A 16943-nucleotide genomic window follows, 5' to 3' on the forward strand; every position below is an offset into this window, starting at 1 on the left:
TTTCTCCATCGATGGAGAGCAAAAAAAATTAGAGAGTGGAGAATATTTTTAAGTATTTGATAATTAAAATTTTAGGTTTTTTAATATAAGGGTAAAATAAGAAATTCATTACTTAAAAATTTTGATAAATTATCTAATCTTATGGATTGAAAACAATCCCCTACTTTTCAAAGGATAGAGTTATCCTATTAACATAGGATATCTAATCTTTTCAATAATCTAATCCTTTTTTTTAAATGCATAATAAACATGTCATAACGTAATTAGTATCCTAAAACTAATCTTATATGCCAAATGTAGCCTCTATTTATTTGATAAGGAATTGATACTTGTCCATATTTGCTACAATACTTTTCTATTATAATTACGGAAATATTCCTATTCTCATATGAGATTTCTAAATATATCTCATTTCCTTTCTTTACATCTATTTTATTTTTTTAAAATTATTTTTAAGTGAAATTACTTATTTAAGTGATATTGTAATTACAAAAATACTCTTATTTTTATATGATATTTCTAAGTACGCCTCTTTTCCTCTCTTTACATCTATTTGATTTTCTTTTAAAAAAATTATTTTAAAGTGAAATTACTTTAAAATATCTGAAAATTTTTCAGTAAAATCACTTAATTATCATTCATATTTAATTAACTACATATTAAATTACTAAAATTCTCTTACAATTGCTTCATTAAAATTTGATATGTGGTACTCCTATTAAATTTCATATTAAATTAATTATATAAAAGTTAACTACATATTAAATTACTATAATAAAACAAAAATAAAAAATATAATGTGATAAATATAAATATATAAATGCATAACAAAAAAATTAAATTATTTCTTATTTTTTTTAAATATTTTTACAAAAAGGTTTATGGACTACAATAAATTGAAAATCATACAATTGACCAAATTTTCATATGGGATTTCTAAATACACCTCATTTCCTCTCTTTACACCCATTTTACTTTTTTAAAAATTATTTTTTTAAATACTCTTCTTCTAAATACGTTTCTTCTCATATGGGATTTCTTAAAACACTTTTGTAGATACTTAATTTTGGTTACTAATATTTCATTCTTATAAATTTCTCTAAAGTTGTTAAAATTGAGGATAAATCAAAATAGGTGATAAGCTTGTTTCAGTAAAAGTTATTTTACGAAACAATTATTCATGGAATAATTTTTTTACAGAATAACTATTCATAAAACAACTATTTAAGGAATAATTCTTTCACAGAACAACACTTTTATGGAACAACTGTTCTTGGAATAACTTTCCAAAGAAACAACACTAACAGCTTTATTAAAAACTCTTTCACTAAAAATTACTTCACTAAGAGTTATTTCACAAAAAATACTTTATCGAATGTTACTTCATCGAATGAAGAAGTGAAAATAACCTCAGAATATGCTGGGGTTCTTAGGTTAATTCCACTATTGGGATGTTCTGAAGAGTTTGGCTTAGTGGTTAAAATATGGAGATAGTTAATAAGCTTTCTTTTAATCTTTCCTTAAAATATGAATAGTTCTCATTTTCTTTTAGAACAGATAATGAACTTCTATATTCACTATACTTATCGCCAAAAGCTAATTAAACTCTCATTAACCAATACATTAACACCTTTTGTAACGTCCAATTCTTTCACTATTCATCATTATTTCTATTCATTACTCAAAATATGTAACTTTTATTCTTGAAATATATAACTAAGAATTTTCACAATTCATGGGGAACTTTTGGATTTTGACAAATTTCTCTTAAATTTCTCTTAAGCTCTCTATCTACAGTCTTTTCTTCAGAAATCCTTCCCTCAGCCTTATTCTCTTCCCTACTTATCCTTATTTCATTATCCACCACCACTTGCTTTTACACTCAATACTTCAGGGTATGGTCTCTTCCTCTCTGTCGTCTTCTAGCATATCCTGTTTTACTTGTTTGCAATGTTTTCTCACCTTAACAAAGAATCCCTTTACATTTTTGTAACTCCACTAAAGAGGAACGATTGCATTGGATAGAACTTTACCAAAGACATGTTATAAGTAACTTTTCTAGATATCAAAAATCCTAATGCCATAGGAATACTCAATGTTGGAACAATAATCAGGTTAAAATGTTTATTCTTCCATATTAGAAGTTTAATTAATTACAAATATTTTAATCTTCACTTTTTACTATTATTCAATTAACTAAGCATTTCTTTACTATTATTATTTAGTGCATACATATATAAGAATTTTAATTAATTGATAAAAGGCTTAACATGAGAAAAATGAAAAGCCAACAAATGTCTACTCTAATGCATGCTCCTTTATCAAATATTACAAAAGTAATAAAAATGTTTACCTTTCTATAACTTTAAGAAAAAAGTCATTACCCTAAATTGTGTTGAGAGTTTTTTTTTTTTTTTAATTGTATATGAGATTAATCTTCAAAATCAAATTAAGATACAAAGTTGATTTGGCTGCCATGTTAAATCCACTTTTATTGGCCATAATTTAACACTTCCTGCTTTGAATCAAATTAATCTTTTTGGTACTAAGTTAAGAAAAAATTATCTGTTTAAAACATAGTGGAGTTTTATCTCTTTCTTTTTAGGTTAAAAATTTACCTTCTTAGTATGAAATTGAGAATCACTCATTAGCTATAGCTTTATTGCTCATTTTTTTGCCGTGACTCTATTATTGATACTTGCTATCAAATGAACCTTTTTAGTACCAAGTTGAGAATTATCTCTAAATTGAAAATTGTTCTTTGCCTTAGCTATATGACTTATTCTTTTGCCATAATATTATTATTTATACTTGCCATCAAATTAGCTCCTTTAATAGCAAGTTGACAATTATCTCTCTCTTATAAATTAAAAATACGATAATTGGCCACAATTTTATTACTTATTTTTTGGCCTCAATCTCTTAAGTACTATGATGTAAATCATTTTGATAATTTTTTGTTATAGCTTCATCACTTTTATTTAGATTAAACATCTTTTTAATATGAAGTAGAGAGTTCTCCTTAGCCACACACACAATTATATTAGTGTTACTATTATACATGTTACCTACTTCATAAGTGGAGGTTTTACAATTATAATGCAATGCTAATATTATTTAGACTTTTTGAACATTAAAGTTGAAAAAGCTCACTAGTATTACATTATATACATATTATTATATCACATAATTTTTATATGCTAAGAAGTTCACCTTGTTATGAAAACAATCTACAATTGAAACGCTTAAAACTCTTTGGAATATAGTGAAGTAAAAATGTTTAATACATGCATATGATGATATAAATTTGAAAGATTAGTTATTCCAAACTTAAAATTTTTCCTCAAAAAAAGAATCTTCTTTAAGAGAGCTAAACATCTTAAATCTTATTATTTCATTTAGTTTATGTACAAAGTTCTTCCAATAAACGCTTTGTGGCCTTGCACTATTTTTGTCACTATCATATATAAAATATTTCAAAAAGAAAATCAATATTTGTAGTCTTTTATCATTCTCACTTATAAGCTTCTTTTTTTTTTTAAGTTAGATGTTATGGTCATTTAAGTCCCTTCTATAACTTTTTTATCTAAAGAGAAAATTTTGTGCTACTTTCATACAAGTTCTTATTGAAATCCAGTTGATTAAAAAGCTATTTTATGTTACTACATTGCCTTTATATACAGAAACTTAAAAAAAAAAGTTAGCAATTAAAGTGTTTTACATTACTCCCTTATTGTCACTATTTTACTCATATGTACAAGTTCTTAAAAAAAATTAAAAATTGAAATATCATTTGTATTTTTGTGTGTAAAACTTCTTGTACAACATCTTAAGAAATGTCATATTTCTACTATAAAAGATGTTTCCCTCACACTTGATACTTGTGTATCATTTCAAAAAATTTTTAAAAAAAGCTTATCTCTTTTGTTACTTTGACAAATGGTTTTAAAAAAAATGATTCTTATTCAATACCTTAAAATGTCTTATATGTGCACTTTTCAAGAATTGCTTCTTTCATATTCTCACATAACATCATAAAAAAAATAATTTTTTAGAAACATTTTACTAATCATTTTATTTTACAATATGAAATATTTCTTAAGAAGAGCATCCCATGTATTATTTTAAAAGCTTTTATGATAAGAAATTTTTCATAAATCATTATAATGAAATATTTTTCAAATGCCACTCTAATAAGCATTTCTCACTTTTTCTTTAGTGTACTCTAATGATATTGTAATGTATTCTACATGTATTTTTCTAAAAGTTGTATATTATTATTCAAAAGAATTATCAAAATATTCATGTGTATTTTTAAGAAATGTTTCTTATGAAACACTTCTCATTGCCTGTCATTTAAAAACATATATATTTCTTATTCATACTTACATATTGAAATGCTTTTTTACAATTAAATGATAATTCCTAAAAATGAATTTGTCACGTGTTACTTCAAAAAGTATTTTCACTCATAATTTATGAAAAGTCCATCTCTCACACTTTTACAAGGAATAATGTTTCTAACATTTCAAGGGGTGATTATCGAGAAACATATCTTATTTATTTATATAATTGAAAGAAAATCCACTTAAAAAATGTTTGTTACCTAACATTCTTAAAAAAAAAAAAAAGAAAATTTCAACTTGCTACTTCAAAAGCCATTTTTTATACATTTTCTAAAATGTATTTTTAAAAAAATTTATGATGTACCTACATGTTTTTTTTTTTTAAAAAAAGAACTCATTCTATATTGTTTCAAGAAGTGTTTCCCAACATTCTAAAAAAATATTTTTCTTTAAAATTTTTTGAACACACTTCTAAGAAGTATTTTCCTTAAGAATTTTTCATTCATCATTCTTTCAAAAGTGATTTTCATAGATTAATCTATGAAGCTTTTCTCGTTATAAAAAGAAATCTTAAATTGCTAGCATATTATATTAAGAAACTGTTCATAAGCAAAACTATTCTTTTTTTAAAAAGTGATTCAATTTGTAAGGTGTTTTTTAGCTATCTTTATTTATTTTTTTTAGAAAAATCGATGTTCATTGCTTGTTCTCATAAACAATACTTAATTTTTTTTACAATATTTGTTCTCCTATTCTTTTAGAGAAGTATTCTCATGACTATTCATATATTTGTTTAGGAAAATATTTCCATTACTTGTTTTATTATTTTTAGGAAAGTATTCATTACTTAAGCAAACATTCTCATTACTTATTCTTTTATTTTTAAGGGAAACATTCCTATAAATTGTTCTCCCATTTTTTGGGGAAATATCTTCATTATTTATTCTACTATTTTTAGGAAAATATTTTCATTACTTATTCTCCTATGTTTTAGGGAAAAACTTTCATTACTTATTATCCTATTTTTTTTAAAGGAAACGCTCATTACTTGTTCTCTTTTTTTTTTTTTTAAAGGAATTAATCTCATTATTTATTCTCCTATTTTTTAGGGAAACAATCTCACTCCTATTTTTTAGGGAAACACATGCATTACTTGTTCTCGTATTTTTTAAGGAAACACTCTTATTACTTGTTCTCCTATTCTTTTGAGAGATATTTATATTACTTATTTTCTTTTTTTTTAGAGAAGCATTCTCATTATTTGTTCTTTTATTTTTTAGGGAAGCATTCATATTACTTGTTTTCCTGTTTTTCTTAAGGGAAACAATCTTATTACTAATTTTCTTTGTTTTTAGGGAAACACTTCTTTATTTTTTCCTTTTAATAATTTTTTTTTATTTTTTAGGGAAACATTCTCACAATTCCTTTTACTAATTTTCCTATATTTTAGGGAAATACTTCCTTACCTGTTCATGTTAATAATTTTCCTATTTTTAGGGAAACTTTCCCATCATTATTTCTTTTAATAATTTTTCTAAAAAAACACTCATTTACTTATTCCTTTTAATGAGTTCCTTTTTTTTTTTCATAGAAACATTCTCTTTACTTATTCCTTTTAAAAACTTTTTTATTTCTTTAAAGAAACATTGTCATTACATATTCCTTTTGATAATTCTAATTTTTTTTTTAAGGAGACATTTTCATCAGTGACTTTTTTACAATTCTTCTATTTCTTTTGGAAACGTAACTATCTAACAAGTAATTCTTTAATCTATAACACTAAAGTTTATTTATTTTATACATGGAACATTCTTTGATGTTTATCAAAAAAATTATATGCAAGGGGTAATGATCCTACCCATGCGCAATGTACAGTCAAAAAATAAATTTTTTAATGAGGCATACATTATTCATCCTTTACTTTTTCATTATACTAGTGCATGAAAACTTTTTATACTAAAACTTCTCATGAAGGGGGTAAATTTATATCATTCATCTTTAAAATTATGGAAATAAATTTATCTTATATTTTAATTTTACTCTTTAATTGTATTAGTGAATGAGAACTTCTTATTCTAAGAATTCTCATGCAGGAGGTAAAATGTAGATATTTGATTTTGATTATTAATATTTTATTTGTATAAATTTATCTAAAGTTGTAAAGTCAAAGATAAATCAAAATAGGTAATAAGGTTATTTCAATGAAAGGTTATTTTATAGACAGTTATTCATAAAACAACTCTTTCATAGAACAGTTATTTACAAAATAACTATTTAAGGAACAACTTCTTCATGGACCAACACCTTTAGATAATAGTTATTCTCGAAACAACTTTCCCAAAAAACAATACCAACACATTTACTAAAAACTCTTTTACCAAAAATTGCTTCGCTAAGAGTTATTCCACCAAAAAAGCTTCACTGAATGTTACTTCATCGAATGAAGCAGTGAAAATAACCCCGAAATATGGTAGGGTTCTTGGATTAATTTCACTATTGAGATATTCCAAAGAATTTGGCTTGGTGGATCAGATATAGAGATAATTAAAAAGCTTTCTCTTAATCTTTTCCTAAAATATAAGTGCTTTTCTTTTTCCTTTAGAACAGATAGTGAACTTCTATATTCACTATACCTATCACCAAAAGCTAATTAAACTCTCATTAACTAATACATTAACATATTTGTAACGGCCAATTCTCTCATTATTCACTATTATTCATATTAATTACTCAATATATATAACTCATATTCTTAAAATCTATAAATAAGAGTTTTCACAAATTATGGAGGATTTTTTAACTTTGAAAAATTTCTTATAACTTTCTTTCAAGCTCTGTCTCTATAATCCTCTATTTTTAAATATTTCTCTCAGCCTTATTTTCTTCTCTACTTAGCCTTATTTCATTATTCATCACCACCTCCTTTTACACTTAATTCTTCAGGGCCTACTCCAATTTTACTCTCCACTGTCTCCTGGCATATACTATTTATTTGTTTGCAATACTTCCTCACTTTAACAAAGAACCCTTACAACCTCATTTCTTCATTTTACAACTATTTTATTTTTTAAAAATTATTTTAAAGTAAAATTACTTAATTATCATTCATACTTTTAAAAGATCTTAGACATCCAAGAGCTTTTAAGTGAAATTACTCAAAAGAATCTGAAAGTTTTTAAATGAATTACTTAATTATCATTACATTTAATTAACTACATATTAAATTACTAAAATACTCTTACAATCTCTTCATAAAAATTTGATACGTGATATGTTAAGCATATTATTATAATACCCATGCTAATTATATAAAACTTAACTACATATTAAATTATTATAATAAAATAAAAATTAAAAAATAAAATGTGATAATTAAATACATAAAAAAATTATTTTTTATTTTTTAAAAATATTTTTATAAAAAAATTTATGAACTACAATAAATTAAAAATCATGCATTTGATCAATTGACTGATAAAGATACAACATTCAAAATATAATATAAAAAATTAACAAAAAATTATAATCACAATATACAAAACACTATATATATTAATTTTAATACTTTTTCAATATTTTTATTTATTTTATTATTTATATATTAAAATAATAATAATAATAATAATAATAAAATTTTGACAAAAAACTAGTTAAGCCAGCATAGTCGGTGACTATTTCCTGTGAACAATAACAAATAAAACATAAACGCTTATGAAAATTGAAACGGCAGACAGAGACGAAATCCCAAAGGCTAGTTTGGATTCAAAAGGAGGGCCAGTTCCTGCGGTTAGAGGTAATTTGGGCCTTCAATCGCGCCACATCATTCGTTTGGATCATCTCCGATGCGGCATCACACCAGCCTATGTCCCTAGCAGTCAAGATCCCTATCCCTTACCAACCAATTAATTGTCAGTCTTCCTTTTTTGTTTAAAAATTTATAAAATTATTTGTTTTAATTTAATATAAAATATAAATTTTATTATTATGTAATAAATTAATTACTAAATATTATACAATAAACTAAAAATAAAATTTATTATATTATATTATATTATTTTAACTAAAACTAATAATTACGTAATAAAAAATGAAAAACAAATATTTTTTTTATTATTATTTTTATTAAATTTTAATTATTTACTAATTAAATTATTATTTGATATAAATATAATTTAATATTTTTTACTTGTTTACTAATTTTATAAATTTTAAATAATTTAAAATTTTTATTACATACTTATATTAGTTTAATGCCTTTAATTATCATTTTTTTTATTACAATTCATCTCATCGTTAACATTTTGTTTGAATCAAAATATATACTCTCATAATTAATTTTAATTTTATCATTATAACAATTAATTTCATCTCTATAATTATATTTAATTTCATCAAAATTAATTTTATTATTCATTCAAATAGATTCGTGTCAAAATCCTATTACCGAAATGAACGCGATAACCGGACGAGTTAGGCCCATATGGATGCAACTGATACTGTGGTGGAGATCAAGTTATTATGAATTGGTGTGCCAAACGCAGATCATGAGGTGTTTAGCAAGCATAGGAATGGTGCAACTGCACCAAAATTTTCTCACCACAGTAAAACTTTCCAATGGAGGGGAAGGGGTGTGGTGGTTCACCGCAATCCAAATCAGACAACTATAGCCCTTGAATTTATTTTTAGTCCAATTATATCCTCTGTTTATTGACATTTCTCTCACAAATAAATATTTTTTTCATACATTAATTTGGACTCTTTAATTAATTTTTATTAACAAATTGATTTTTTATCATAAAAATAATTTAATAATAATTTATTTATTTATTTTTAAATATTAAATAATTTAAAATTTTTATTACATATAAATTTTAATTTAATATCTTTAACGATAATTTATTTTCTCATCATAATTCAACTCAATATCATTATTACGTTTACATTAAAACATATATTCTTATAATTAATTTTAATTTTATTATTATAATAATTAATTTCACTTCTATCATTATTTTTAATATTATTAAAACTAATTTCACCGTTTATCCGAATAAACTTTTAGTGTCCTTACTCCTCTTTTTCTTCTCTTCTTGTCCTAGGATTACAATGAATGCTTAGATATACCTTGCCTCCATTTTTACCTTCTCAACTTTGCCTGAGACTTATAAGTTTATTTTCCGTTATTTTAACTTTTAATTTAAAGTTTTTCAAATTAATTTATTATAATTATTTATCATATTATTTATATAATTATTTAATAAATTAATTAATAGTTAAAATAATAAATATAAAACTAAAAAATCAATTATATAATTAAATAGATTATCAGTGAATGAAAAAAAAATACATAACTATATAAATAATAATATAAATAAATATTAATTTTTTTCTTTTAAGATATATAAATATATTAATTTTTTTAAATTATTTTTTTTGAAATAAAAATAATCATATATTATAAATTTTATTATATATTAATTTAATCTAATATCTTTAATAATTATTTTTTATTTTATTATATTTAATCCCACTATTACTATTACATTTCATCTAAATATATATCTCATCACTAATTTTAATTTATTGTTATAGTATTCAATTTTATTACTATAATAATTAACTTCATTATCACAATTATTTTTAATTTTATCATAGTCAATCTAATTATCTATCTAAATGGACCCTAAAAAAACAAAAAGTGTGGTGAGAACTACGAGTTTCACTGGGGGGACAAGTGCTAGTGGCTAAACAAAGTTTTAGTCCAGTTAAAAAGCATCCAATCTCCACCGAAGTAGTGTGCCAAATGCATAACCAGTGCGTTTAAATGATTTAATCGCATCCCATTAAGAACATCCAAATGTGGCCCAAGAATTCAGAGAAGTGAGTTTTGGCACAAAAGAATTTGGAGTGTAAGATTCGACCGCAGGATCTCGCTTGCAAGCTCCAAACCATCCTCATCAAGAAAGTCAGGTACTTCGGGATTATTTTTCTTAATATGATAAGGTTTAGATGGCTTTGGTTAAAAAGAAGGTAACAAAGAATGTCGACTATAGATATATTGATGGATGTCGACTATAGATATATAGATGGATGACCCAAGGAACAATCTTTACTATTGTGTTCGAATCTGTTGTTTATAGCTGGAATTATAGAAATTGTTGTTATAGATTTAATAATATTGCTTAAGAAAAAAATTGTTGTTCCTGTGAAATATTTTCAATTTTTGTTTCTTGCTTTTCATTTCCTTGAATGAGTAGAATAAGATCATAAAATATAGTGTCTTTGTTGCTGATAAGTTGGTTCGAATAAATAGGGGTCTATGATGACAGCTTTGTTGTAATTGCTGGTAATTTTGCAGAAAAAGTTCATTTTTCTTATGGAATTCAATGAGCATGCGAACCTTTTTTCTTTTTTATGGCTAAACCTGATAAGTTGGGTAATGGCATTGGCTTTGTACTAATTTGACATAAGGAAATGTAGTCTTTCAGGAATTTAGCTGGTTGAGAATTTATGATATATAAATTTATGTGCATTGAAATAATTATCATAGACATTTTTTATTGACCATGATCACCTGTTGTATCATTGGATCAAGAGATGAACGATAAGATTGTTAACCATGGTGATTGATTAGATGGTTTTGTTCATTCACATCCGTGTATTGGTACCATCGATGTCAATGACTCCTCTACGATCCCCTATTCAATGTACTTTTCTTTGAGTGATGGTTTTCTTAAGAGTACAAAATGGGATCTGAGGAACAGTCACCCCTCTCCCCGTTTAAGTGTAGTTCGGCAATGTTTTTGAACCTTTGAAAGATGAGGGCAAGGTTATTTTGTTTTGGCTTTTGCTTTTCATTGTGTACACATGTTTCTAACTGCTTTTGATGGGACAATGACTGTCATGTTCAATTTTACCTGCATTTAGCACATTCATGAAATCTGATCGGTACAGCATTCGTTACAATAATTAATTTTACTGTCACCTTCAAAATAATTAATTTCATCACTACCTAATTTGACCCCTCATCCAGATTAACTTTAACTGAAATTGATAGATCTATTGAACTTTAGTTCTAAATTACACCTCAATTCATAGTTTCATGTTTAAAAACCAAACAATAGAGACCCTGATTTTCCGTTAGATTCGTGATAACCACAAAGGAGAAATAGAAATAACTGATTTATAAAATGAGTAGACGCTTTTAACAATAACAAGGACTTGGATTTATTTTCAACCCAAAAAGCAACACCTTCAGTGCTGGATGTCGCCAACGGATAACTGAACAGAGAAAGAGATGATTTCAAAACCACTTATTGCAACTGAGTAGTATTTACTTGAATTCCTATAAGTGTACAGCAGATCTTAATTTCTGTACATTTTTTGTTAAACAGTGCCTCAGATTTTGTCAATAATACATCACACAAGCGGATAGAAATCACTTGCAAACTGCTTGGGATGCCAACTAACCTTTTACTGAGCTGCAATTGATCCATTCTTACACTCAATGAGGGTGCTAAAAATCCCACATCATGGTTAAGCCCCTCTCAATCATGGTTCCACTGTTCAGCCTTCTGGAACGATTAAACAGTTGAAAAGGTTCAGGAACTGCTCCGGCTCCTTGCCTTCTGAAACTATCTGCGTGTTGCAAATAAAATTTTCACATTAGAGAAATAGCTCATAATATCTAAAACAGTGGGTTAGAAGGGACTTGTGTGTTTGTTATGGGGTCAGTTCACAAACGAAAGAGTGAAGATTTGACATGTTATTCTAGTATTCTTTGCTAAAGTTTCAGCAGTCCAGACTGCTTTAAACTATAACAATAATGTAACAACACATATAACCAATATGCATAAGTTCATGTTTAGGCAAATAAAAAAAAAAAAAGATTGTCAAACTACGCCTAATTCTACTGAGAAAAAAAATCTTTATGGAAGGGGAAGGCAAAGTCTTATGCTAGCAATATACAATTTACAAGCACACATGCCATCCTTAGGGCTACTTTACGCCCCCATTTTCATTTTATTGTAGAAAGAATGTTCAACTTGCTGCCAAGGTTCTAAGTCCCCACTAGCAAGCTTGGTGGGGCGGTGGTCAGACTGTCCATCCAACTTGGATTGAGTGAATGCCTGTGGGCCATAGTCGTCTAGACTCCTCCTGTCAGCTTTCCAGCAGGTATGGTTTAATCACGCCCTACCTCTATTCCATACCCTTTTTTCTCTCTAAGCAAAAAAGCAAAGTCCAACAGATTTGATCAATGACCTATTCAATTATACAGGTTCTCTTACATCAGTAAGCTTGAACAGCTCCTAAACTCACACTTCTAACTAGCATATTATTGGTGACTGACCAGATATACACAGATCTCTGACTTAAACTGTCTAATCTCTAAATCTTTATCAAAGAAACTGAATTCAATTACCGCATTTCAGCAAAAAAAAAAAATCCCTTGTTTCATCACTCTTCAACAGTTATCTTCACTAGCAAAAAATTTCATGTGCTCTGTATTTTCAACACTATCAGCACGACTACTAAAATTTCTGGCAGTAAAGAATTAGAACCTGTGTATTTGATTGTGATGATCAATAACCATGTTTATACAAGTAACCTTATTCCTTTTCAATCCCCCACTTCTTTACAGCAGCGAATGGGGATTCTCCCTTCTTCAAAGCAAAGGGGAAAAACATGTAGTAATCATGTCATCTACATGATTATATACATCAACAGGAATCATGAAAAAAATCTGTTGTGCATAAAACTGATCTCTTGAATTAGAGAAAACTTGTATAGAAACTGAACGTGAATTGCAGCTAAAGGATTACAGACTTCCTAATACAACCACCTTCAATGTTATTAATAATCTTCTTTATCGCTTAGGGAAAAGTGATTCCACTTTAATGGCTCATGCAGAATTCCAAATCACTAATAAACTAATCAGCTATTTACAGAAACTTAACCAAAAATTTTAAAGGAAAATATAATTTGTTATATGAATTTCAGAATAGAAGTGCGGGGGTTACCTGTATAGAGGCATTTAGGGGCAAATCCATATTATTAAGAAAGTCACGGCCAATAGATTCCCAGTAAAGATGGCTATCCTTGTCTGTGCCATCAGAGCTTACAAATTGGCTCTGTCCTTTTTCACAAAGAACTTCACGCCCAAGCCAGACATATAAAACACAAGAATGATCGCTTGCATCTGGAGCCAATAACATATATGCTGCTCCAGACTCAAGGATGTGAGATCCATGCATCTCCACTTTATTGAATGTAGGCCACTGGTACAGAGCTGAGGTGGTTACTCCTGAACCCTTCTCAAAGATACCACCGAATTGAGGATGATATTCACCATATTCCCCTTTATTTTCAGCCCCGCTATGTGACTCAATACTAGCACCAACAGCTTCAGCATCTAACATTATCTCTTCTCTATTGTCTTCGGGCTCATCTTGGTTACAATCTACGTCATTCATTACATGATTATCTACGTCGGGCAAAGAAAAGGACCAAGACCTTACAAGATTCCTGGGAACTGGTTCATCAACTGATGGTAACAGCATGAGCGGTGGAGGATGACTCCCCCTGCGCTCTGCAATTGACAGAGAAGTACCTTTACAAGGCAAACAAGTATTTGCCACCTTCAAAGTAAGATCAGAAGAAAATGTCTTTGTTGGTGAAGGGAAACTTTCTTTATATGTTAAAGAAGAATTATCTGGCGAGGAGACATTCTTGATTGAAAACAGTTCAGTAGCTTCGAGGCCAGAAGGTGAAGGCTGCCGAGAAGACCAATATGACAAGTCCGACCAATTAGAGGATGAGGGTGAAAAGGTAAATGAACTAGCATAGTCAGATGTTGAAGGTGAAATTGTAGGAGACTTGGAACTGAATTTTGGGCTGCTAGCCGCAAAACAAGAAAAAGAATTTGGTGAACCACAAGGAGACCTTGGTGCCAATGGAGAATCCAAAGAAGTAACTGACAGTTCTACTTCTTCACAAGGATCTTTACTCTGAATTGGGCTACCATCTGGGAAACAGTCAAAGGAGTCTGGTGAACCACATGGAAAGATTGATGGCGATGATGGTGTAGAGAGTGAAATATTATCTTCTGAATCTCTATGAATGTCTATAACCATATCCGATCTATCACTGACTGGAGTCAAGTTACAACCCAGTTTGGATGAATTCACAAATTCCTTCATAATTCCATTAGCAAACTTCTGCCTTAGTCTACCCCATCCATTTTCTCTGGCAGGAAGGCAAGTTTCTGATTGAGAAGTTGACACTGAAAAAGGCGGAACAACTCCACCAGCAAGTGCCTTATGAAAAAGTTCAAAATCCAAATCATAATCATCTACCTTCCTTTCATCGACACAATTTTTGGTTGCTGCAGCCATCTCATCATTCTCAGAAGCCAAACTATCTACCTTCCTGACCTCTGCTCTGTCACAACTATCTGCTGAGAGCTGTCCAATAGCAAGGGCATTCCAGAATTCCAAAGGCTCTTCCCCTTCCCTCACGGTTAAAATAGGACCCTGCGCCCGTTCATATCGAATAACCTGATTGGCAGCCAATCCAGCACTATTTGACATTACATAGTTGCATTTCTTTCCAATCCAAACATACATAGCAGAAGGTACATGCACAATGAACGCCCCACGTGAGTCAAGTCCTTTTTTTCCTGGATGATTTAACATTTTTGGTACAAGATGAAGAGGATCATACGAGGAGTGCGGAGCCATTCTATACACCCTAAGCACAGAATTCGGGCTCGCAGGCACAGCATGCACCCTCTTTTGGCACTGCAGAAGTTGGAACGCAAATCCTGTATTTGGATTAGTCACCCCTCGAGCTGCCTTCACATACTGAAACGCATCCTCAAAGCTCTGGCCTTCCCTCCACATGAGATAGGCAATAACCAGGGAAGTTGATCTTGACACTCCCTGGCAGCAGTGCACCAGAACCCTCCCGCCTTGTTCTCTAACATCTTCAAAGTAATCAAACACATCATACAGGATACTAGTAATATCCTCAGAGGGGCTATCTTGTAACCAAAGTGTCTTGTAAACAAGATCATTCTTGAAATACTCAGGACAGACAAAACCAACGCAGTTCAATACATGAGTAATCCCATTTTTTCTCAAAATTTCCCTATTCTTAGCCACAGCTTCACTCCCTAAATAAATATGATCAGCAATCCTGGAACACTCCTTATCGTAGAAAGCTAGCTTATCTCTCCTCAACTGAAACTCCCTATTGGAACCCGGACTCTCAAGGGGCTTAACAGAGCATCTAGGCGTCTGGGGATTAGGCCAAACACCAAGATCATCAGAACCAGCTTTTGGCCACTCTTCCACAGGCCTTCTTGTTATAGAAAGGGGAGGCAAACAAGACCTCCCCTTTGTGTTTTGCGGCGGTTTGGGATTAGGCTCAGTTGGTGAACGGTCAGTCCAAGATACTGACCGTATATATGGCTTCCGGCCAGCAGCAGCAGCAGCAGACCCGGCATCCCGGTCTTTTTCTTCTTGACCTAACATCTCAAATTAAAACAAAAAAAAAAAAAGAATTCTAACCAAAATTCGAACAACTTAATTGATACTCATTAAAGGATTCTTCCAGGAAAGGCCCTTCAAAATGGAAATTTTATGGTCTTTTTGATAATAAATAAAAAACCCAATTTTCTACCTAAACCCCTTGACTCTTCTCTCTCTTTCTTTGAATTTCTATGTAAATGTACAAAAGCTTAGACAAAGAAAGAAGAAGAAAAATCAAATACGAATATGACCCAGTAAAACTTCTAGCTTAGATATGAGACTAATGGAAATACAACTGTGATAGACAAAAGAGGGAGAAAAAAGAAAAAAAAAAAAGCACTTGTTTATTTATTTTAATAAAGCTGAGATTTTTGAAGAGAGACTTACATGAAGTCAACCTTGAAAGGAAAAAAAGAAACAGAAGAAATTATCAGTCATTTGGAAACTCAACTTTAGACAGCGGAATTTTGGAGAAACTGTGAATTCGAAAAGAGGATACAGCAGAAACCATTCAACAAGAGAGAAAAAGAGTACGAAATCAAAACAGAGATACAAAGTGAGTTGGAGGGAACGAGTTATGGGGACTCAGTAATAGCCTAGCCAATGGGAGAGCAGTTTGTTGGAATGCTGAGAATGAAAAGAAAGAAGAGAACGGGTCAACGTGACACGTCATCATGGTATGGAGGTTGTAATTAATCGTGCATGTCAAGTCTTGTGATGTCATTTATGCTATTGTTAGGAAGATTTTTTTTTTTGGGAGACAAAAGCAAGATTCCTTTTTACAATTCTTAGAAATCTTTCTTTTTTATAATTCTTTCCATTTCATTTTTTTGAACGCGAGACACACTCGTCCTTGCGAATATTTTCAGACGGTGTATAGTACGAGATGGTTATTTTAAAAGTTATAATGATTTATATACGATGGTTAAATTATTATATTTGATGAATATTTAATAATTTTATATAATAATAAATTTGAATCATCAAAAGTGATTTGTTTATGTTACAAGATGATTTTATTTTTATTTTAAAAATAAAAAATTTTTATTATGAAAATAAAAATACA

At 29.0% G+C, this 16943-nt stretch overlaps 1 protein-coding gene across 2 annotated transcripts; it reads right to left on the reverse strand.

Moving 5' to 3' along the window:
- Nucleotides 1-11498: 11498 nt before the first annotated feature.
- On the reverse strand, nt 11499-16390 carry LOC111317923 (uncharacterized). 2 transcript variants are annotated; one of them, XM_022920454.2, is made up of 2 exons: nt 13367-16390; nt 11499-11984 (listed from the first exon to the last, which is right to left on the reverse strand). In XM_022920454.2, exons 1-2 carry the CDS (start codon nt 15878-15880, stop codon nt 11913-11915), a joined length of 2586 nt encoding a protein of 861 aa, XP_022776189.2. In that variant the 5' UTR covers nt 15881-16390; the 3' UTR covers nt 11499-11912. The 2 variants fall into 2 exon arrangements, with proteins under 2 accessions (XP_022776189.2, XP_089608553.1); XM_089752427.1 differs by lacking the exon at nt 11499-11984 and adding an exon at nt 11991-12568.
- Nucleotides 16391-16943: the final 553 nt, after the last annotated feature.

Source organism: Durio zibethinus, chromosome 2 (assembly GCF_047325235.1).
Source record: "Durio zibethinus cultivar Kanyao isolate XHJ-2024 chromosome 2, ASM4732523v1, whole genome shotgun sequence".
Taxonomy (NCBI): Eukaryota; Viridiplantae; Streptophyta; class Magnoliopsida; order Malvales; family Malvaceae; genus Durio; species Durio zibethinus.

What these genes read in the sequence shown, in the direction of transcription:
- LOC111317923 (XM_022920454.2), bottom strand. Translation starts at nt 15,880, where the DNA reads ATGTTAGGTCAAGAAGAAAAAGACCGGGATGCCGGGTCTGCTGCTGCT. An exon ending in CCCTAAATGCCTCTATACAG is followed by an intron (nt 11,985 to 13,366) that starts GTAACCCCCGCA and finishes TGCAACACGCAG; the next exon opens with ATAGTTTCAGAAGGCAAGGA.